The sequence below is a fragment of the Prunus dulcis genome, chromosome 2, assembly GCF_902201215.1.
Source record: "Prunus dulcis chromosome 2, ALMONDv2, whole genome shotgun sequence".
NCBI lineage: Eukaryota > Viridiplantae > Streptophyta > Magnoliopsida > Rosales > Rosaceae > Prunus > Prunus dulcis.
This window is the reverse complement of record NC_047651.1, coordinates 15,207,568-15,231,879: the sequence shown is the minus strand read 5'-3', so window position 1 is coordinate 15,231,879 and position 24,312 is coordinate 15,207,568. Positions and strand designations below refer to the sequence as shown.

The 24,312-nt window shown below is 36.9% G+C and overlaps 4 protein-coding genes and 1 non-coding gene across 5 annotated transcripts; 3 read left to right on the top strand and 2 right to left on the bottom strand.

The window, feature by feature from the left end:
* Nucleotides 1-3,206: 3,206 nt before the first annotated feature.
* Nucleotides 3,207-6,646, bottom strand: LOC117617254 (transcription factor UNE10). The gene is made up of 6 exons (XM_034346556.1): nt 6,366-6,646; nt 5,612-6,257; nt 5,353-5,460; nt 4,910-4,975; nt 3,599-3,937; nt 3,207-3,454 (listed from the first exon to the last, which is right to left on the bottom strand). The coding sequence occupies exons 1-6, from the start codon at nt 6,464-6,466 to the stop codon at nt 3,371-3,373; spliced, it is 1,344 nt and encodes a 447-aa protein (XP_034202447.1). The 5' UTR covers nt 6,467-6,646; the 3' UTR covers nt 3,207-3,370.
* Nucleotides 6,647-8,813: 2,167 nt separating this feature from the next.
* On the bottom strand, nt 8,814-11,111 carry LOC117618238. Its single transcript, XM_034347838.1, has one exon. It carries the CDS (start codon nt 11,109-11,111, stop codon nt 8,814-8,816), a length of 2,298 nt encoding a protein of 765 aa, XP_034203729.1.
* On the top strand, nt 10,624-10,730 carry LOC117620432. Its single transcript, XR_004584769.1, has one exon. It is a non-coding gene; the product is annotated as a small nucleolar RNA R71 (small nucleolar RNA).
* Nucleotides 11,112-14,334: 3,223 nt separating the features above from the next.
* Nucleotides 14,335-18,355, top strand: LOC117617252 (F-box protein At5g51370-like). Its single transcript, XM_034346554.1, has 2 exons — nt 14,335-15,721; nt 17,510-18,355. The coding sequence occupies exons 1-2, from the start codon at nt 14,499-14,501 to the stop codon at nt 17,781-17,783; spliced, it is 1,497 nt and encodes a 498-aa protein (XP_034202445.1). The 5' UTR covers nt 14,335-14,498; the 3' UTR covers nt 17,784-18,355.
* Nucleotides 18,356-18,946: 591 nt separating this feature from the next.
* LOC117617253 (protein transport protein Sec61 subunit beta-like) lies at nt 18,947-20,406 on the top strand. Its single transcript, XM_034346555.1, has 2 exons — nt 18,947-19,078; nt 19,951-20,406. The coding sequence occupies exon 2, from the start codon at nt 19,954-19,956 to the stop codon at nt 20,203-20,205; it is 252 nt and encodes an 83-aa protein (XP_034202446.1). The 5' UTR covers nt 18,947-19,078; nt 19,951-19,953; the 3' UTR covers nt 20,206-20,406.
* Nucleotides 20,407-24,312: the final 3,906 nt, after the last annotated feature.

Below are 24,312 nucleotides of genomic sequence, written 5' to 3'. Positions count from 1 at the left end.
AAATAGTAAGTGAATTAACATTCATCTACAAATACCTGATTAGCATTGTAGATAACCCTGAAATAAGTTTACAATAATAGAAAGAAGTTAAATCATAATTTTGTGAAAGATGAAGGGAAGATGAAAGAAAGTGGAGTTCAAACCAATCAAGTCACTGCTTCCTTTTGTTTTTTGGTGATAGTCGGCACCTACTTCCTTTTTAATAGATCGTCGTGCTTGTCCTTGAAAAAAATTGGACAAGAGTACTCTTTCTTTCATACTTTATTTCAACGTTTCTCACTCACCCAATTTACTTTTGTTCTTCTTTATATGCATGTTGTATGTCTAATAATCTCATGCATATTGGTTCGTTGTTGTGTGCAATTAGATCGCTGGAAATTACGTTTTTCTTATATCTATTGAATGTTCTACATTAGCTTAAAAGTTAGATGCGATGGATTTGACGACGGTAATCCTTCAGTTGGCTGTGGTAGTCCTCAATTAGGCATCTTAATTTTGTTTTTTTAGTGTGTTATTTTATTAACCTTTTCAGCTTGACACATAAAGGACCAAAAGTGATATTTTCATAAACCTTAAGGATCATATGTGATAAAAAGTTTAAAATTCATGTCGAGTTTGAATCTTATTCAATCCAATCCCAGGTTACCTCCAAAACTAATCAGTTTGCATTTTTCTTTATTGAAAGGACATGCAATACATTTTGATTCGACATGACTAAAAGGATCGAATAGGATGCTACGAGCTATAAAAAAATTAAAATTTTTTTTTAAAAAAAAAAGTATAAAAGAAACCTTATGATTTTCAATAGAAGGTGTGTGGTGATCTCTTAGTCCAAGCGTTTTCCTCGCTCTTCAATCATTTACCACTTCTCTCAAGTTTCCTAATATTTCAGAAAAGGTCATAAAGTGGCCGGCCTCGCATTCACATCAACACCAAACCCCATTGATGTATCCTATAAGTACAGAGCTAGGATTGTATATATGGGGGCCCAAACTATAACACAAGTTTCTGAAAGAAAAATTCAATCCTACAACAATAAATAATAGACTATAAAAAGGGCATTGATTTTCAGTATTATTGGAGAATTAATCGGCTAATATTGCTTTACTTTCCTTTCTTTACTCTATATTAATTGTGTAAAGTGAAACTATAAATATGTGTTTGGTGTATCCTACATAGGGACGGAGCTAGGATTGTATGTGTTGAGGGTTTGGTGGTGGTTGTAAAGGGTATTGATTTTGAATATTATTGGAGGATTAACCGACTAATATGGCATTACTTTCCTTTTTTTACTCTGTATTAACTGTGTAAAGTGAAACTATAAACATGTGATATATAATTGCATCTAATCACCCAACAGTAATTGCATTGGGAAGGACCACTACAGTGGTTATATGGTCTGTTATTCTTCAAAATATGAGCTGCAACTATATAATCCAATATGTATAGGAACAATTGTGGGGGGCCGGGGGCCAGGGCAGGCCCCAAGGTGGCACCGTCTTGCTAGATTTGTCTACTGAGGTCCCATGCATATCTAGAAAATTTAGGCCCGTCTCTGGTTGATTAGAAAGAGCAGAAGCCTTGAACCTCAATTATCTACTCCTATACTTTCCTTGTACCATGCTCCTTTATGCATAGAAAGTATGGCCCTTTTAGCCAGTCACATCTGGTCTTACGCCTTTGTAAGTTCGCATTACCTATCACACATGAATAGAGATAGAAAGATAAGGGATATTTGCAACGGTTAAACATAGAAATGCTTATCTCAGTGAAGGACGGAATTAGTAAATTTTCAACGGGTGAATTAGCTAAAGTTATTAGCTGCAAATCTATGATTATTTTTTTTCAAATGTACTTACACATTAGTTCATAGCTCTATTGACTAATTTTCAATATTATTTTTTTTCTCTAGACACAAGTTATACTGGGGAAGGGAGAAATCCAACCTAGGTCAAGGGTAAATGATTTTAACTATTTGAGCTATAAAACTCTTGCAATTTCCAATAAGCTTTAGCATAAAACAAATACATATTAATACAACTGGAAACCACATATTATCAAAATGAAAATATGTTCAACTCAACAACAAAATTGAAAAAGTACTTAATTTAATGTGTATTTTTATTGCTGTCATGCAACTAAATTCATAAAGAATTAAATTTTTTTGAACTCTGATAGGTTAATACACATTGAGCTATATTTAAAACAGGGCAAATATATAAGTTTGATTATTTTTTTCCCAAAAATCTCCAAGGGCTACAACACTGATCTCAGCCCTCGTTTGAGCAGGAACGAAGCTAGAATTGTAAAGTTAGGATAACCAATCACTGATCTCAGCCCTCGTTTGAGCAGGAACGAAGCTAGAATTGTAAAGTTAGGATAACCAATATATAAAGATACATAAGTATTCAAAAACTACATGTTAAAGCTAATATAATTAAGTTATTTATGTATAATTTGTTGGAGAGGAGCCATTGACTAAAAACTAACAATGTTTCTTTAACTATTTACATCTCATAACATATCAGAATGACTATTTATCTAAACAATATCAAATGAGCAAAGAAAATTTGATCACCATAAATTTGAAGTTCATGAATAGGAAAGTTATATATTCTGAAAGACTGATAATTGGTTGGATACTGGAGCCTGGATAGTGGAGCTTGGCATCTTAAGCACCATAAAAAATGTGGGTACTTTCAAACTAAAAATAAATAAAAATGAGGGTACTTTATTAACAAGATTTTAGATACACAAATAAACTGGGCAGAGTCATTCGAGCTACAGTATGATGATAACATGAGAGGAACCCTTTTTGACGAATATGGGAGGTGACATGTTGATCAAAGTTGACAAATGAGCATCCAATTAATCATTTAAATGTTCATCTTTATGCAAGCATGGCATGTTAGATGTTGGCCATCTGTTGCTGTCAGAATCCAACCCAATCAAACTGGGGTGTGTTTTAAATTTGATGATTTCATTCCTCCAACTTCTCAACTCAGTTTTTAACTATGTTCTCATCCTTTTGCCTCGTACAATAGTTTCTTCTTGCTGAACTTGCACGTTAATTGATTGATACAATACGTTGGATAGTTGTTCAATTCAATAAATCGAGTCACATCATTTGTGAATTCATTAAATAACGCTTAAAATGTAAGCTTGATGTAATTGAAATAGTCCAATTTAGATTGAGCCGTGAAACGAATTTCCATGAAGTCAAAAATATTATTTTCATTAAATGTTCCCATTAAATACCAATCATATACAGTAACTATCGGTCGCACCAAAGCATTCGAAACTTCACGGGTTGAAACCAACTCTTGGCCCTTCTTAAAATCAATCAATATATGGAGCATGAATTTAAAGCTTAGCTCTTAGAACTAGATGCTGGCGGTTGATGGAATTGCTGATACATGGCTGCCATCATGCTGTACGCATCCATGGTCATAGGCTGAAAAGAATGTGCACATTTAGTAAAGAAGGTAATTAAGAATGCTCATTTAAAATCTGCTAATATAACATGCAAGATTGATAACACAACGTAACTTTATATATAAATATTCAAACTCTCCATATAGTATAGGCATAAACATACCTGTGATTGGCATGCAAGGAAGGCGGACAAGGGATCAGGCATTACTGTTGCTGAAGCGGACCTATCCCCACCGGAGCCATCCCATGAGGCCATGGGCATGAATGCAGCCGGGTGAAGAACCGGGGAGATGCCCGGGATGTTGGGGCGGACCATAGTGTTCATGTCCATTCCCATTCCCATGTTTCTTGGGGCTGCGGCCATCATGGACATTTGAAGTTGCTGTTGCATGGCCATTGGCAACATCATGGCTGGCATGTTCATTCTGCTCATCATTTGGATTTGTGCTTGCAAATTTTTCAAATACTCAATCACTTCGTCTAGCATTGAAGCTTTATCAGTCTGAAATAAAACGTTAAATGTCAAGCTTAAATGTTGCCCCCCATGTTTCTAAATGTAGCTCACTTTATCTTGAGATAATACACTCAATTAACTTTTCCTAAAACCGACATCAACAAAATACAAAATATTCATTTCACATTCAATTTCGGATTTTTTTCAAAGTCAATCCAATGTTGATTAAATGTGAATCTCACAGTGACCTACGGTCAAAAATCGTGAGCGACAGTTACAGACTAGTAGAACAGGCACTGACTGAGACTGTAGGTACCATAAGTAGATCTTTTATCCTATTTTTGCACATCTTCGGTCTACAAGTTACAGACTATATGCGTAATATTCAAAGGAAGTCACTGCTTATTTGGGACAAACACAATACAGAAGCATTAGGGCCTACCACTTGGGAAGATTTATGTGGAAGCAGGGAGTTGTCCCCATAGCGAACAACCTGCTGGCCAATTTTACCTGGTTGCAAAATGGATATGTGGACTAGGATCATCGAATTCACCAAAAACACCACAACCATGTAAATGCAAAATTCAATTTTTGGACCACATTTATGGCAATTGGCAGCCCTGCCTGCTTATCAATCAAACTCTTAAACCAAAGTACCTTGAAAGTGGCTTTTTATTTTGTCACTAGCCTGGAACATGCATCCTCCCTATGAATGAAGACAAACGGTGAAATCTTAAGTGATAATTGGTATCTTTTTTCTTTGGTTCAAAAGATGTGGACGACGAGAACGGTACTACTCTTATCGTGGGTGTGAGGGTAAATTAGTAGTTCATTAATTATACGTTCTTACATCATATATGAGTTACGATTAGAATAGGTTAAGGTTTTTATTCCTTACAATGAAACTATACATATGAATAAGTATTCGATATTTTTGAGATATTTTTTGGTTCGTAATATTATTCGATAGAACTAAAACCATAAAGATAGTGCACAAAACCCAAAAGTGGAACATCATACCTTACTGGAATTTGGGACCAGTTTCTGCAGCGTCTTCATCCTTTGGTTGATCTTATCTCTCCTTTTCTGAAGGAAAAAAAAAAACAAAGAACTTGATTATTAAGAAAAATTAATTGCGATATTACGAAACAATCCCCATCTCCCCAAATGATAATTTCTTTCCGAAGATGGTCAAATACTTTTGTTTCCTTGGACTGTTTTGATGCTATCTATCACCTACTTTATACTACCCAATCATTTGCTATGAGTTCTGTATCTCTCTCCTCATGGAAAATACAATTTTAAATAGGTGGTATTAAATTGTAAATTACGAATAGAACCACGTCTTTTCGTACAATACATTTGATTTTACAGTCCAATAAAATAACATGTTATGTTGTGTATAAAAGATGATTGAATTGGATGCAAAATCCACATAATTTGAATGAAGATGTATAACATACACGTTCAGATTGGTTATGAATAGCAGCAGCCCTACTCCTCTTTGTAGAAACTGAGGATTTTCCAGTACTTCGTTTCTTTCTGTCATCTTCATCATCTCCTGCCTCCCTCTTCAAAAATAACAAAACAACAAGTAATGATAAATAAACAAATAAAATAACTTAAAAAACAATCATCAGACGAATAAATACGTTAACTTATTTCTTAAAATCATTGAAAATGTTTGTATTAATTAGCAGAGTAAAAGTAGGGAGAGTTTGCCTGTGGTCTACTGTGACAAACGGAGTCATGGTCGCTTGCCTTTGTACTGTCAAGTGTGACAGGGTGACTGTCCATCCCAAACGTCGCGCTACCGCTCACGCTCTGGGATCTGCTGCTCCACTCCGGTGTTTCGGGGACACGTGACAAACTCCCGTGTTTCCCTGAAAGCATGGTGTCGTCATCCTGGGTGGCGGCGCCTGTAGCGCCACTGCAGGACTCCACTCCAGTGGAACACCCAACCACGTCCGAGCCTGAAATCACAACAGGCATGGACATGGACTCCATCATATGACTACTTGAGTTATCGCTTTGGTTTCTGCAAGGAACCAAAGCGTCCATAGTCATAGTGGTGGAGGGCGTTACTTCTGTTGAACGAACAGCAGTAGCGCGATGGTGATCAAACCAGCTTACTAGTTCCCCATTAGAGCCGCCACCGGAACAATCGAAGGGGGGTTTACTGGGAGGGGGCAAAGTAGAGGTGGCTTGGTTGACTATTGACTCGAGGGTGCCACTTGCCCGGGGCTTGTCCCAGGTGGTGTACTTCGCAGTGGTTAATGAGGGCTTCGCCGGCAGGCGCGGCAGACCTAAGCCGTGCATGGCTACCTGGCCGTTTTCCCATGTCAGCTCTGCTACTTCATAGTTCAACCTGCATATACATACAATTAATTTAAGTGCTTCACTTGGATAATTAATTAACCAAACCATGTACATATATAACAAGGAGAGAGAGAGAGAGAGAGAGATTGATTCATACATGGGGACATCAGCAGATGGAGTGGAAGAGCGAAGAGAGAGCCTAGGAGGAGGTGGAGTAGAAATGTCATCAAGATCCCAGCTGGGAACACACTGGTTCATTTTGAGACCAAGAGACTTCACTTAATTTGAATTTCTTGTGTTAATGTGTAGAGCAGAGAGAGAGAGAAGAAGGTAATATATTTCTTTCTTCTTCTTCTTCTTCAATTATTTTGTGTTAATTTGTGTGAAACAGGACCGGCTCCAAAGTGTTTGAGATTGAGAAAAAGGGGCAATGAGAAGTTGCTGAGAGAGAGAGAGAGAGAGAGAGAGAGAGAGATAGGGGCCGGGTCGGTTTTTTATGTCCCAGTGCTGGTGGCTAATAATAGCAATGGAAATTAAGGAAATGTCTGACAGGCTTTATTGTATACTAACTGATATTAGGAGAAAATTACAGGTACCGAAAAGTTGTTGCAGCAATAAAAAGAAAAAGAAAAAAATAATAATAAAAATAAGAAGAAGAGTTCATTCAAAACAAAAATCTTTGAGTTCGTACGTCTCAATGTGTGTGTGTGTGTGTGTTTGCATAGGAATGGTACATTGATTTTATTATAGGTGTCTGTAATGTAATAATGTAATGTGTAGATTAAATGATGGGAAGATGGGGACGTCTCTTGCTTGATTTGTACAATGAAGAATTACCACCTAAGACATGTTACATTTACATATATGCTCAATTATGCAAGACCGTAGGATGAGAAAGAGAGAGAGGGAGAGAGGCCTTCTTTTGTTGGGGAGTTAAGTAGGATATAAACTAATATACATCATATTTCATCCACTTATAGATTTATACAATACCTATAATTTACAAGTAATGGCATGTATTCGAAATTCAACTTAAATACCTAATAATAATTGTGAGAGAGGGTGGGGTCATGAGGGTTTCCCATTACCAAGAGAAAGACAAAGGCAAATTAATGAAACTTTCTTCCCATCACAAACTGAACATGGAATAGATTATGTGGTAGAGAGAAAGAGAGAGAGAGAGAGAGAGAGAGAGAGAGAGGGATATATCAAGGGGTGAATTGTGGTGTGAAATGAATTGAAGGCAGAGTTCTCAGCCTAACAAAAAACAAACAAACACGTAAGAAAGTTTATATTGGAAACTGCGCGTGGTGGGAAACTGGGTTTTTTGGTCAAGGGGCTGCCTAGTGAGTGAGTGAGTGAGTGAGTGAGTGATGTAAGGATTTGTACGTGGATGATGTAGTGCCATTACAAGTAAGCTTCTCTTTCAAGACATTAAATGCTTCCAAACACCTTGAATCAAAATTAAATTCTACATCTTTAAGAAGGAGATTGCATAAGGGCTTCATGATTTTGGAAAAATCTTGGATAAACTGCCGATAAAATCCAGCATGACCCAGAAAGCTTCGAATCCCCTTTACTGTAGTGGGCGGTGGCAATTTCTCTACGGTATCAATTTTTGCCTTATCAACCTCTATGCCTTTAGCTGAAATTTTATGCCCCAGGACTATCCCTTCTTGCACCATAAAATGACATTTCTCCCAATTCAAAACCAAATTGGTTTCTTCACATCTTTTCAAAACTAATGCCAAATTATGTAAACAAGAATCAAATGATGAGCCAAAAACAGAAAATTCATCCATAAAAACCTCAATGAAGCGCTCCACCATGTCCGAAAAGATGCTCATCATGCAACGTTGAAAGGTGGCAGGGGTGTTACACAACCCGAAGGGCATGCGCCTGTATGCAAAAGTGCCGAATGCGAATGTGAACGTCGTCTTTTCCTGATCTTCAGGTGCAATTGGAATCTAATTATACCCAGAATATCCATCTAAAAAACAATAATATGAATGCCCAGCAAGTCTCTCCAACATCTGATCAATGAAAGGCAAGGGAAAGTGATCTTTCCTTGTCGCAGTGTTCAATTTCCTGTATTCTATGCAGACACGCCATCCCGTAGTTGTTCTTGTCGGGATCAACTCATTCTTATCATTTTCACCACTGTAATACCCCCTTTTTTCGGTACGACTTGAACTGGACTCACCCAACTACTATCTGAAATCTGGTAAATTATTCCAGCATCTAATAACTTTAATACTTCAGCTCGCACAACTTCTTTCATATTCGGATTTAATCGGCGCTGATGCTCAACTGAAGGTTTAAAATTATCTTCCATTAGAATACGGTGCATACATATGGAAGGGCTAAGTCCCTTAATATCTGCAATAGTCCATCCTATTGCCGTTTTATGCTCCCTCAAAACTCGTAGTAATTTCTCTTCTTCTAGTTTACTCAAATTTGCAGCAATAATCACAGGAAGAGTTTCAAAATTACCCAAGTATGCATATCTTAAGTGGGAAGGTAGGGGCTTCAATGTGAGGGTTGGTGCAGTAATGACACTGGGTTGTGGCTTGGAGGTTGTGACGCCAAGCTCCTCAAATTCGCGTCACCTTCCAGGGGGACGCAGTTTCATTGCTTCCAAAAAGTACACCATCTCAGAAATTTTAGGATCCTCATGCTCAGTAGTAACAGAATGCACAAGGCAAGCCTCCAATGGATCACATGGATGTTCTTCTTTAAATTTTTCAGAGACAACTTTTTCCACTATATCCACTCGGAAGCAAGAGTCTACTTCCACTGGGTACTTTGTTGCTTCAAAGACATTGAAGGTCACCTGCTCATCAGCCACTCGCAAAATTAATAAACCTTTGTCCACATCAATTAATGTCTTCCCGATTTTTAGAAAGGGGCGGCCTAAGATAATAGGGGTTTCGGCATCTTCTTCCATGTCTAAAATCAAAAAATCTGTTGGAAAAATGAGCTTATCAACTTTGACTAACACATCCTCAATTATGCCTCTGGGATATGTTATGGACCTGTCCGCCATCTGCAAAGAAACAGTGGTTGGGTTAATTACCCCCAACCCAATATGTTTAGCAACAGAAGAAGGCATTAGATTAATACTGGATCCTAAATCACATAAAGCTTTTTCAAAGTAAATGGTTCCAATAGTGCAAGGTATAGTAAAACTCCCTAGATCCTTTAGCTTAGGTGGTAGCTTCCTCTGCAAAATAGCACTGCATTCTTCGGATAATTTCACTATCTCATGTTCGCCCAATTTCCTCTTCTTTGATATAATATCCTTCATGAATTTGGCATAACTCGGCATTTGCTCCAAAGCATCGGCAAAAGGAATATTTATTTGTAATTTCTTGAAGATATCAAGAAATTTCGAAAATTGGGCATCCACTTTGTTTTTTCTAAGACGTTGAGGGAATGGAATTGGCGGTACATATGGCTTTACAAGGGCAGCAGGTTGAGATAATTTCTCTACAATAGCATGTTCAATTTCTGGAGAAATTTCATCAAGTTGTGCAGCAGTTCCAGCAGTGATAGACGACGACGACGGCACGTTAGTAATTTCTGTTGTCTCTGCAGTTTGTTGCTGGATATTCTTTTCTTCATCCAAGTCTACTGCTGTTTTTATTGGCCTCCCATTCCGAAGAGTTAACGCCTTCGTATGTTCTTGGTTTTTCGGATTAATCTCTGTTTGGCTTGGCAAAGCCCCATTTACTCTTCCTGTCAATACATTAGCTAGCTGGCCCATCTGAACCTCCAAGTTTCGAATAGAGGCAGCTTGGTTCTGAAGGGTCGTCTCGGTTTTGCTCATAAATTGATTTGTATTGACAGAAAGAGTGTTGACATTTCCAGCAAGTTGAGTAATTATATCATCCAATCCATGCTTCTTTTCTTGAGGTGTGAAACCAGGTGGAGGTCCCTGTACATTTTGGTTATTACTCCATGAAAAATTCGGATGGTTCTTCCATCCTGGGTTATAAGTGTTGGAGTAAGGATTATTCCGTTGTCGATTAAAATCAGAGACTTGGTTCACTTGTTCAGATGGTGATGTGAATGGACTAGCTCCACACTCATTGCCATGATGAGGTCCTGCACAAAATTCACAACTTAAATTAGTAGACTGAATAGCATTAACATTTAAAGTACCAAGTTGTTTAGACATAGTAGAAATTTGTGCAGTTAACGCAGATATGGCGTCAATCTCATGAATTCCAGCTTTCTTTGGTGTTGATCTCTCACTAGGCCATTGATAGTTATTTGACGCCATCTCTTCCAGCAAGTTATACGCTTCAGTTTCTGTTTTTCCCATCAAAGCTCCTCCGGCTGCAGCATCAATTGTTGTTTTGCTTGTATTGTTCAAACCATTGTAGAACGCTTGAACTTGCATCCAAGTAGGTAGGGCATGATGTGGGCACTTCCTTAGCATATCCTTGTATCTGTCCCATGCTTCATAAAAAGGTTCCATGTCATTCTGAGCAAATGACATCATGTCATTCCTGAGTTTCGCAATCTTTGCAGGAGGAAAGAATTTAGCTAAAAATTTATTGGCCAAGTCATCCCATGTAGTAATCGAATTAGGTGGTTGAGAATTCAACCATGACTTTGCCTTTTCCTTTAATGAGAAAGGAAAAAGCCTTAAGCGAACAGGATCGTTGGTAGCTCCATTGCACTTAAATGTGTCGCATATCTCCAAGAAATTAGAGATATGGCTATTAGGGTCTTCTTGAGGTAAACCACAAAAGATGGAGGATTGCTGAATCATTGAAATTATGGCTGGTCTGATTTCAAAATTATTGGCATCAATGGTTGGACGACGAATGCTCGATGGTGATGCCACCACAGATGGGACATCATAGTCCCTTACTGGTTTTGCTTCCTCAGCCATAGGTGATGGCTTTTCCAATATTGCGTCCTTTCCCCTTTTGAGTTTGTTAAGCTTGTGAAGCATTCGCTCGATCTTGGATCTAATGATGAGTGAAGTGTCGTTCCCACGAAGAGTGATTTAATTTACCAAGTACCGATTGTGATTAACCCAAGACTTTATTTGAACAATTGATGATGAGATTCGATTGATTAATTAACTAAAACAATGAATAAAAACAAGCGTAGAAAAATAAAGTAGTGAGATTCAAGTTATGAGAGCACTAGAGCTTCCGATTTCACCATAGCCAATTCTACCCAATTCCCTTAGCATGTTAATCCTAATTATTCTCCATGTTGACAATTGATTTTCCCTACTTTATTCGATACTCCATCCCTGGTTATACCAAAAGTATTCTTATTACCAACCCACTCTATCCCTAGTAATGGAATTAAGATAATAAGAACCCATTAAATTCCTTGGAAAACCTACAAAACAACCACATAAGTCATGACAAACATCCCTGTCTAATCATGTAACTCATGGCATCTATTACAAGAAGCAACCCCAAATTGGATATTCCTATCGTCAATTTAGCATCAAAACAATTAAATGTTGGCCAAACATTCAAAGCATTAAGCATGGTAATAGATACTCAACATGGAAAAATACTTGGAATTAACATTGACTAAAGTAATTGAGTATTCATGGCTAGGCTACATCGTAGCCCTAGCAAGAAGAAATTAGTTCATGACAACTTTAATAAAAACCATGATAAATAATATCATAGGAAAGAAGTAACCAATTGAAGATTTGATCTCTGCACGATAGCAACTCTAGCTCCAGGTTGTCTTCTTTGTCTCTCTAAAACTCTCTCTCTCTCTCCTTTGAGTGTTTTGGCTATGAGTATGAATGTGTAGGAATTTTAGGGTAGATGATGGAGGATGGATGATGGGTAATGGATCCTTTCAACAATGACCTAAACTCCCTATTTATAAAACTCCTAGAAATCCTACCTAAGGAATAATTACAATTGTTATAAAAATAGGATTCCTTCTAAAATAAGGTCTTCTTTATTTCTCCTTGTTTGACTTGATAAGACTTGCACCATCTTGAACTAGGAAATTTGACAACATTCCTTGCAACAAAAGGAATGACTTGGCTTCTTTTTAATTGATCTTCATCTTCTTGCCTTTTTTAGCACACTTTCTCCTATTTCACAATTCCTTCACAAATCTCACAAAACCAATTAAAAACAACCAATTTAAACCAAGAAATTAATAAATAAATAAGCAAAGGAGGCATAAAATATATATAAAATATAGACTTATCAGTAACCGACGATTTTCTTAGTTAGAAAAAGTATAAAACCATATATTCTTAGCGTTGTAGTATTTTAGCTCTTACTATTTTGAAAGAAGTCTTAAGTTCAAATTTCAAAGGCCTTAAGCACGACACTAGTGCGACAAAGCAAAAATGAGCTTTGGAAGCTCAGGTCACTTCCCATAATACCATATGCTTCTCTCACCAAAATCCATATCCAATGGGCCAACGGCCCGAACATAATACATGGACCAGTGTAACAAGTAGATGGGCTTATAATGGGCTTTGCATCCACTTCTACCGATAGCTTTTTGGTATCCATTTTGAGGTGGTGGTTGTATTTCATAACCAAAAAGAGGAAAAGAGGAAAAGAGGAAGTAGAGATCATGGAGAGAGAGGTTGACGTTTGCTGCTTTAGAAATAGGTGTTGTATTGGCAGTTTGTTTACAAGATAGATATTGCTTTTGGGCAGATATCACGAGGAAAGATATAGCTTTTGGGATATCACGAGGTCACAATTTCAATCAAATAATAATCACTCACATTTCCAAGTCATTACTAACAAAATGTCAGCTGTTGGCATGATGAGCTGCAAAATGTCCAAACAATCACATTCTCAAATTAGGGTTCTTGTTACATTCTCATATATCTAGTTTGATTTTCTAGTTTTTCCCACACCCAAAGGTCGTTGACTGAATGTTACCATACCCAAAAATAAAAAAAGTAGTTTTGACAAGTTTATGGGAAGTTGTATTTGAAGGGCTTCCAAATTTAGTTAAATGATATTAATCCTTTATTGTTGAAGAATTCATACTTGTTTACCAAATACTTGTTATCAGTAGAAATAAATAATCATTACTATATTATATGGCAACAGCTTTGGTGAATGAAACTTGAATAAGTTTGGTGATTCGAACATTAATTATTCATAACGTCACGCTATCAAATAAAAGTAGCATGCCCTCAAATTATTATTCAATAATCAAATAATGGGTTGATAATTAAGTGCTTCACTTGGAGTTACTAATTAATTAACCAAACCATATGTATATAACAGAGAGAGAGATCAAAAAGTTACATGAGAGTCACGTTACAATCTATAATTCAATATCTGAAAAATTATAAATTAAATTGATTCATATTATTGGATAATAATCATGGTTGAACCCAATAATGATATCAAAAAACTTAGTTGAATTTTTTTATCTAAACTCTTATTAACACGAGCGATCATCAATTGAAATTGTAATCAAAACCCAACCAAAACACAACTCTTTTGAGTAATATCTCATAGATTTAGCATTCCAAAATTAAATGATCCTTTCCATATCCGATCATCAATCCTAAAATGCAATCCAACAACAATGATATAGGTTTCATTGCTCACTTTACTCTCTTCTTGATTACACCTGCAAAAGAAAAAAAGCACAAAAAGGAAAAAAAGAAAAATGCAATTATTATATTATTACGTGGAAATAAAGGGCAAAAGATAGCATGTTTATCCTTAAAAAAGTAATTTGAGGTGTACTTGTTTTTATTTAAGGTAGGACTTGGGAGTTTTGAGTTGTACTTTCCAAACACAGCCAAATTTTGTTACCCCTCACATGAGACAAACTTTTAATTTGTTTTCAAACTCGAATGATTCTCTCGTTATCGCCTCCGAATTATATGATGCCAAGGACTCATTTGTTGATCATTCCCAGCCCAAAACCAACAACAAGATCACAACTGATCCTCTACCAACTACTCCACTCGTTATAACTACATCCTCCAATGATCTCGTTCCACGTCATCAATACTTCGTTTTGGCTAATGAATTTCACCTCTAGTTTTAGTTAACCGTCGGTGGCGCTGCACTGGATAACAGAATCGTTTTTCTTCCTCACTTACATTAACATTTCACACACACTTCATTTATCCAAAATCCAATCTTTTTTCCAGAATGTAGAGAGAGAAAGACAGAGAGAGAGAGATTGTGATTAACAAAAGATTAGAATTTTTGCAAACCCTAACCCTAATTAGTGAGCTTTTTTTAATTAATTTATTTGCTTTTACTCTTTTTCTTTGCTTTCTCTTGAGCTTTGATAAATGTCATATTCACCAGACAGAAAATCTGGTAGCCCAACAAAGTCACAAGTTCTGAAGAGGCCGAGGCCATTGAGTCTCCCAGACCAAGCTCTCAAGTATGTTATCATGAAGATGCAGCTTCAGGGCCACCACCACTACAGCTCTCTCTCTCCTTCAACTGCTTCACCTTCTCCTCACTCTGAGCCTGACCTCTCTTCTGGGTTCAATTCCCTTACCCTAGACCCTCCCGGACCAGATTCCACCTCCCTCTTATCCGATGAGCTTCTCCTCTCCATCTTCGCCAAGCTCCCAATTTCCCAGTACCTCCCCAACTCCCTTGTCTGCAAGCGCTGGCTGTACCTCCATGGCCGCTTGGTGCAATCTGTAAAGGTCTTTGATTGGGGGTTTTTGGACTCGGGTCGGGTCTTCGCCCGGTTCCCGAACCTCACTGAGTTTGATATCGTCCATGCTTGCATTCGGTCTCCGCGGAATTCAGGGATTCTTGTGACGAGGAAGGCTTTGACTGTTCATATCGATTCGCTTTTCAGCCCAAATGGGTTTATTGAGGAAAGTGATGTGTTGAAGAACAGTGTGGTGGATGATGGGCTCAGGTTGATTGCCAGTTCGTACCCGAATTTGCGCCGAATTGCGGTTATAGGTGCGAGTGAAAATGGGTTGTTGAGGATTGCTGAGGATTGTCAAACACTGCAGGAATTGGAGCTGCATTGTTGTGGAGACTTGGCATTGAAGGGAATTCGTGCGTGTAGGAACTTGCAGATTGTGAAATTGATTGCTTGCGTTGATGGGTTTTACAAGGCAGTGATTTCGGATATTGGGTTGACAATTTTAGCTCAGGGGTGTAGGAGGTTAGTGAAGCTTGAGCTTTGTGGGTGTGAAGGGAGCTATGATGGGATTAAGGCAATTGGGCAGTGTTGCCAAATGCTTGAGGAGTTGACTCTCAATGATCATAGGATGGATGGTGGGTGGTTGGCTTCTCTGCCCTTTTGTGGGAATTTGAAGACTTTGACGCTTCAGTCTTGCAAGGACATTGATTCAAGCCCCGGCCCTGATGAGCACTTGGGATTTTGTCCCACCATTGAGGAGTTGCATTTACGGCGGTGTCAAGTGAGGGATAAGCATGGCGTGAGAGCATTGTTCTTGGTGTGTGAGGCTGTTAGGGATATTGTTCTGCAGGATTGTTGGGGGTTGGAGGATGAAGTATTTGCATTTGCGAGTATTTGTAGGTACGATTTTTTTTTTTCTTCCCCCATTTGTGCTTATCTCTTTTTGTTGTCTGAATCATTCATACCATGCAAACCTTTTAATTGATTTTAGATCTGTGGTCCATTTATCATTAGCTCTTCCAGTGAAAGATTGGATTGGAACTTGTGTGAATAATCTCTGCCTTTAAGGCTACAACTGCCTTGAAAAGGCAGGCCCATTTAAATCTGGGACTCCACTATCTTGTCCCACCTTTGTTGTGTTTACTGAATGCTTCTAATCCAGTCATCCAAGGCTAACTAAGTAATGTTAAATAGATTTGAAATGTGAATAGTTTTCGGGAACGATGATCATGAAAATCAGACTTTACACTAAGTTTTTGTGGCCTCTATCTCCCATGGTATTTGATCCAGGCACTTGATCCTTGTAGAGTTCCAAATATCAGAATGTCTCAAATAGCTTCACTAAATTCCTTGTTTAGACCTATTTTTTATGATTTGAATAGATTCCTTGATAATTACATTTTATAATCTTAATCATAGGTAATGCACGGATTTTATGAGTTATTATGAATTGTCAACTCTAAAGTTTTAACGTGTGGTGAATTGTTACCTGTGAATTGGCCAAAACCCAATTAACTCTTAAGTTTTAAAGTTCTTCCATAAAACTTACGCGGTTCTGAAGGTTGCACAATCAGGAGTCTGGTATCAAATATGTTTCTGAACTAAGAAAGTTCACGAGAATAAGGACAAAGTTTATGTCTGTTAATATGCCTCATCGTAATTAGGGTATAATTAACAGAATTCAGATATTCCTTCTCGTTTATCGAAGGAGTTGCCTAGTGTGTTGCAGTTTTTTTCTTTTTCTTTATCAAAGTCTGTGTTATTACTAACAAACTTGTAGTCGCTTCTCCATCCCAAACGACCTCTTTTCTCCTTATCTTTCTAAACTGCTTACCCAACTTGTTTCTCACCATCCCAAGCACGTAGGATTGTCAATTGGATGAGCTGGTAAAGTAAACCCTGTGACTTTTACACAATCCTGAAACAAGAGGACATCAGCTAAACCATCATTCCAAAGAAAAGCCTTTGTTAGAATAGTCAACATTACATTGGCTGTAGAAAACTATAGCTCGAGATCAGTCTCAACTCAAATAAATCTCAGTCCAAAAGAAAATTGGAATTCACACTAAGCAGTCCAATTGAAAATACTATAAGCAGAAGACTCTTAAAAGTAGAATTCACAAAGATGTCATATGTCGTAGGTTTAATGAATATACTTTTTATTTGACGAGTTGGAGAACCTAATTTGCTATGATTACATAATTATGTGGTGTAATTCTTTTCCTACTACAAGTTATACTGCAATTATTTTGAATTTCCATAAAGAGACATAGCATACCTGGAAAACGAATCAATGTGGAATAAGTTTTTAGCGAAGTTGGTACTTGGAAATGCATCCGTCAGTGGCCCATGCATGGTTCCATGCATTACGCGGAAACATCAGAACTTTCTTCAGAAAACATCAGAGCTTTTCCCCAGAAGATCCGAAGTCCTTCTTTCTTTTTGGGTTTATGAGAAGGAAAAGGAATCATTATGCACAAAGCTTTCATGATTTATCTGGACACCAGCTATATGTATGATTATCCATCATTCTTATGTTTGAGTCTGGTCTTCCAATCAATGGCTGCTTGAGTAGATAAGTATAATGATTTGAGGCATTGTCTAGCATGAGATTAATGTTGAATAACACCTATTTGTTGATTTCAATTTTTACCCTTCATAATGGTTTTACCCTTTTTCTTGACATAGGAGGGTGAAGCTGATTTCTCTGCAAGGATGCTCACTGCTGACAACAGGAGGTCTGGAGTCGGTGCTCCTTTGTTGGAAAGAGCTTCAAAGGCTTAGAGTAGTATCATGTAACAATATAACAGACAGTGAAACAACTCCTGCCTTGGCAACCTTATTTTCTGTTCTGAAAGAGTTGACATGGCGACCAAATACCAGATCTCTCTTGTCATCAAGTCTTGCTGGGACTGGAGTGGGACTGAAAGGTGGCAGGTTTTTCAAGAGCTTAAAGCCTTAACTTCTTGATGGGAATCTTGACTTCGGTTGAATGAGCATCAAATCACTTGTCAGTTGTTCAGTGTTTGGATTAACGCACAAAATATATAGGTTGTAATCATCATCTCTTATTTAGACATCCATCATTATGATAACAGAGGATGGTTTGCTTCCTCGCTTACAGCAAGACTGCCGAAAGGAGTTTGTCATCATTTAAAGACATTCTAGTCCTCTCTCTCTCCCCACTTGTGTGTTGATAACCTGGATGACCACAGCTCAGCATCAAGTTGTCATTGTGATTTAAGCCTAGTCCTGTTTCTTTAATGTTCAGCAAGGTTAGTTATGCTAATTTTCTCATATTAAGTAGCTGTACTAACTTGCTAGGAGTTAGAACAAGCAAAAACACGAGTACAGTTTATCTCCTCTTTCAACATCATTGATATGTAACGTGTTCTAGGAATGAAGTTATTTTTTCACAGAATGTAATGACATATTCTAGGAATGAAGCTCATTGTGGTTTCATGCAACTGCTATGGTGTTGTTGAATTTGTTTCGTCGCTATTACGTTAATGTCTCAACTGATTGGAGTTTTGAGTATAGGTTCTTCGACAGCATCGCAAGTTTCTGAGATATTTTCATAAATTTTTACACTCTACAAGATATGTTGATGGATGAGGTTGATGGAAGTTCTTTAAAATTTTCGTAACTGTCCCTGTATTTTGCGATATGCATCTCAAATTTTTTTAAAATATTTATTTTAATTTATCATTTTACTATTCAAAATAGAACTCATGTTCTCATTTTATTTTATTTTAAATTAATTTTTCCTGGTGATTATTCTAATTTGGCTGATATCTATACAAATAAGTTAAGCAATCGAAAATTATTTAGTCATCCAAATTTGACAGAAATTACCGTTTAAACTGAAAATGAAAATGAAAATATCCACACTTGTCTTCTCATGAAACGTCAGCAATTTTCCCAATCGGTCATCGTATTTGAAGGCTGTCTTGGACTTTTCCTCTTCAAAATTTATACGTAAATGTAAATAAAAGATATAAATATTTGAAATAAAATCAAAGCAGTGATATTTTGGAACGACTGCATACGTCATATTTGACGTGGCAGGAAACAATTGGTGGAGTAGGCGTGGAAGCGTCAAGCGGTCAAGCCACGTAGACAAAAGGAAACGCCAACGCGTTTGCGTTACGCAATAAAACGGATTTTCAGCCCATCGGAGTCAAAAACCCTTCTCGGATCTTCAACCTTCGATACACGCCAGCATCTCAACTCGTTCTCTTCACCGAGTCGACTCAGGTAAGTTCTTCCCCTTCATCTTCTCTCCTTCGATTTGTTCGTGTAACCTTGCAGATCTACTGCATGCAATCTTCAGTTTCGTGTTTTTTTTTTGTGGGTAATTCTGATTGCAGATCTTTTACTGCTTTTTTCGTGATTGTGTTATTGGATCTGATTTGTTTTGAAAAATCGAAACTTTTCGTTGCTCAATTGAGTATTAGGTTCTCTTAATTTCTGTATAATCATCTGAATTTTCTCTTTGTTTTCTGTATTTTTTAGTTGTTTGAAGTTGAACTCGACGGATTAGATGAACTGCGGTAGTGAATTTTCGTTTGGATTAATATTTTGTTTCTGCTAATATTCCTATTTTTCTTTCAAATTGCCCTATTCTGTAGATCTCTGCATGCATGTTATCATTTTGATACACAGATGGGTGCTTTTAGTCTAAACTGTAAATATGTAGAAATGGAGTTGATGGATTTTGACTACAAAAGTTTTTCAGCTATGAAACGGTTCTGCTAGTCTCTGAACCCCAATTACTGTTAATGCAATTCTATACGCTCTTGTTTGTTTTTGTTTGGCCTTTAAGTTGGTTATGCTAATCATTCTGGTCAAATCTGTTTGGAATCAAATTCATTGAATTGAAGAACAAAAAGCTTTGATTTTGCATATGTTGGATCTATTTATAAAACTTTTTCTTTATGAGTTCTATTCTATATGTTCACGGAATTGTCAAAGCTCCATCTAGGTCTGTTCTTAAATAATGCCAAACTCCTCTCCTAGAAGCTTTTTTGTCCTCTCTTTTTTTCTCCCTATGTGTGTGGATTTGGTCATTTATTTTTGTACCATAAAGGTTGGATTGAGGTTCTAAATGTCTGTTTTGGTGGTAACAGAAAATGGTTCTAGGCGGTGGAGCACCTGCCCCAAGGGGAAGTGCCGCAGCTACTGCGAGCATGCGAAGGAGGAAGACGACAAGTGGAGGTGCTTCAGGCGGTGCAGCAGGGACAATGCTCCAGTTTTACACTGATGATGCCCCGGGACTCAAGATCTCCCCGAATGTTGTTCTCATCATGAGCATTGGTTTCATTGCCTTTGTTGCCGTTCTTCATGTCATGGGTAAGCTCTACTTTGTGCGCAGAGAGGCTTAGAAGGAAGGTTGCTTTGCTAACAATAGGAAACAAGACTCAATATGGTGATTTATGAACGAACTTCGGTTTTATAAGCTTTCTTTGTAATATGCGAATGGTTGAAGCAGAGTTTTAGACATTTTTGTTTCAGTGTATTATAACTAGAGCCTCCTTTACTTAAATGGAATTCTAGGCCCTCCTCCTCTTCTACAGTTTGATCAATTTTTTGAATGAATGCTGGCCATTGGGGGAATTTTAGATAATGAGCACAATTTGATATCGATCGCTTGAATATAAAATGGACACGGTGCAAGACTTGGGACTCAAAATTCTTGTGTAAAATTTTGAGGCTGAGCAATCACTTGATGGTAAATCCACTGCACTGATTTGCAAAGGCTTTTGTGTGGGGGAAGTAAGATGAACTTTGAGAATGCGTACCCAAGTACCCCCCAACCCAGAAGGACCCCAGAAGGATGAAAAATTGTGAGCTTCTTTACTTATTGGGGGATTGGGATTCTCTGCTTTTTCTCGGGTTTTTTCTGGTTGATGGAAAACTGTGTCCGTGATGAGAGACAAATTCCAAATAGGGCAAATAGTTTGTGAGAAGCAGCGTTTGGTCCCAGCTCTCATACAAAGACCAGTCCTTGGTCTGCATCTATCCTTTTCAAAATTCCCCAAATCTCTCTGTTCGGACACACCAAAAACTTGATCGAATTGATAAAGAATTTAAACAAATTGATCGAAGCATGTTCATAGTGTAAGCAAAGCAAATCAAGCTGTCAAAGACAAAGAAGCATAAAATAAAAAGTAAAGATGAAAACAAGCAACACAAAGAAAGAAAAAAAAGCAACAACCATTTACATGACGCGCAAACCTTAATAAGAGTAGCAATCGGAGAAAAACAAATCAAACCAAACCCTGAATTTGAAACAAAACTTTGCGAGACTCGAGCTGCTGTGACAAGATTCGAAGAAGATGATTAATATTATGAAATAGGAGGAAGCATAGGGGTGGCTGTTTTTGATGAACTCCCTAGCAGGTTGTTTCAAGAAAGAAAAAAAACCCGATTTTGTGGGGTGTATTATGAAACAAGTTCTTCGTTGGATCCGAAAAAAAAGCCGTTTTAGATTTTTGTTAACCATTTGAGTTACAAACTCCTTGCAATTTCTATTTAATTATAGTTTTCAATGTATTCTCTAAACATTAACGAACTCCTAAACCAAAATGCTTAACCTTAATAAAATCAAAACAAATCAGACAATGTAAAAGATAAAGACCTCTCACTACTACTTTTATTCTAACTTTTAGAATAAACCATAGTAATTTATTGATAAAAACAAATACAAGTCAAAGCAACTATAGTCCCGAATATGTTTTACTTTTCAAACTATTCAGACAGCATCCCCTCTTCAATATGGTCTTATTATCTGAATTTTCAATACAGTTATCATTTCCTTAATGGAATTTATTATTACCCATTCAATTTGCTTACCATCTAGGAAGAATTTGTACTAAATTTTTTTGTCACTTAAATAACTCAAATTTATATGTATATCAAAAATAATTTTTTTTAAATTTCTTTCTTAATTATTGAACACTTTCTATAAACTATTCATAATTATTATGAATAAATAAAATAATAAACTTTTATGGTATTCATAATATACATTTATATTGCAAGTATCTAGTGACTTTACTAATCTTTATAGTTAACATGCAATTCACGGTTAATTTTATATAATACATCATTATTTTCCATTGAATGTGTTGATACATATCCAAAAACCTGGGGTTTATTTTTCTTCTATCATTTATAGTAATCATTTAAATAGTTTGTTTGGTGAGATTAAATATCATTGAAAGGAGAATTAATTCACCTGAGACCAAAGGAGAGATGATTAAAATGTATAAATATTCACAAAGATATCGTAGCTCAAGAGGTGAAGATCATTTGTCTCCGTAACTAAGGTCTTGTGTGTTCAGCTATCTCTCTTATTCAATTCCGTAACTAAGGTCTTGTGTGTTCAGCTATCTCTCTTATTCAACATCGCTTGCATCAAAGAGAAAAAGATGGATAAAAAATCCAACAAATTAACAAAACCAAATCTTAAGACATTAAGGACAAATCTACATAATTCTCGAACAGATACCAACTTCCCATAGAAGTCGCTTGCCATAAAAGAAGTTTCTATAAGGGCAGGCTACTAAACCATATAAAAGCGCTTTATGAAGAAGACAGCTTATCAATTCCTAATGGTCAATAACCCAAATAGGAACCAGAGACTGGAATAATTCTCTCTTCCCCATCAACCTCCTCCTCCTCTCTCTTACTGTGACAGCCAATAGCAGTAAAAACTAGGCCACATTTCAAGAACCAAGAGACTCCAAGAAAATGATGTCCCAAACAAGAAAAAACCCAAGCTTCTCCAAAACCGACAGCATGAGGACGAAACCCAGCATGAGGACGAAACCCAGCATGATGAATCCCAAGGGGGCTGCTACGAAGTCGTCGGAGTTGAATAAAAACGATGACACTCGTTCCTTATCAGCCAGAACCTTCAAAAACTCAAAGGCAACTTGGAGCATGAACCCTCTCATGGATGCTTTGCCACGATCTCCACCACGAGGTTGTAGCAGTGGCCCACTTAGCAGCTCTGCAACTTTTTGCACTCTCAAGGCAGATAGTTTCTACTCTGACCTGCCCACTACTGAGCCTTCCACTCCCAGAACCCAGGTATATTATATACACAATATATATATATATATATATATATGTGTGTGTATGTGTGTGTTCTCTTAATTTCAAGATATTATAGCCCTTTTGATATTCTTCTACAATGGCTTTATGCGCTTATCTCTGATCATTTCATTGGTAGTATTATGGATCATGGGAATGCAGAATTTTGCATGTGTAGCTTATGTTTCATTTTAAATTTTCTAGAACGATTATTTCACTTCTCTGGCTCTGGGGAAGTGATCTACATTACCTGTTATGGTAGTGGTACATTTTCGATATTTTGTCAATATTAACAAATTTCAAAAGATCATAATAGATATCAAATATCGATGAGTCCTGATATTTTCATCAACTTTTCCTATTTTCTCACTCCCTTGTATTCTCACCCCCTATTCTCATACCAAAATTTTCATCTTACAATAGCTCATGTCTTTTCTTTCTTCTTTGTCATTGGTACCAAGTATGATATATGTGATTGTGTGTATATATATACATATATATTTTTATTTTGGAAAATGGATTACATATGTCTCATTCTTTTTCAACGTTTTTCTTTTGTTTTAGAGTGAATATCACTGTGGGAAACATATTTTATTCATATATTTCTCTTTGGATTCTTATATTTGATTCACATTTTGAGGATGGGTAATATTGTATATAGAAACTTGTGAAAGCATGATGAAGTACTATTTGATTCAATATTGTCATTAAAATATGAGTGGGGAAATAAGACATATGAGTGGAAATAGCAACACCAATATCAACTGTACCTGCATATATTGTAGATTCGTACTTGTTATTTTGATTATAAAAATAAATAAATAAATAAAAGACGTGGTTAAATAGCAGCACAACAAAATGAGTGTACGCCATAGAGGTTCCTTTTGGAGCTATATTTTTCGTTTGTATGCTAAGTATTGCATATATCCTCCGATTGTTGTATTTTTTTTTTTTTTTCCATTTATTCCTTTTATCCATTAATTTTTTTTTAACTGTCTATGATGAGAAAAACTCATGCCAAAAAAGAAAAAAAAATATCATGATGTGAATATGATTATGTGCTGCTTCAAATGTCCCCAAGGGCACTGTTTCTGGTTTTGAAGTGAAGGAAAGGATGGAGAACTCCAAAGACTTTGGTCGTTTCTGTCACCCCAATTCGCAGAACAAAATTTCTAAAGGTTCCTGCCTGAGCAAGTTGTCAATGCGTGAAAGCATATTCTCAGATCCTCACCATGAATTTGATCATGGCCGGGAATCACCTTCAGAAAGAGAGAGAGAAGACAGCTCAGTTTATAATGAAGAGTATAAACATGTTGTACAGTCTGCTGATCAGAGCAGCCATGAAGAATCTGATGCTGATGAAAACCCAAACGCTGAAGGAGATAAGCAGC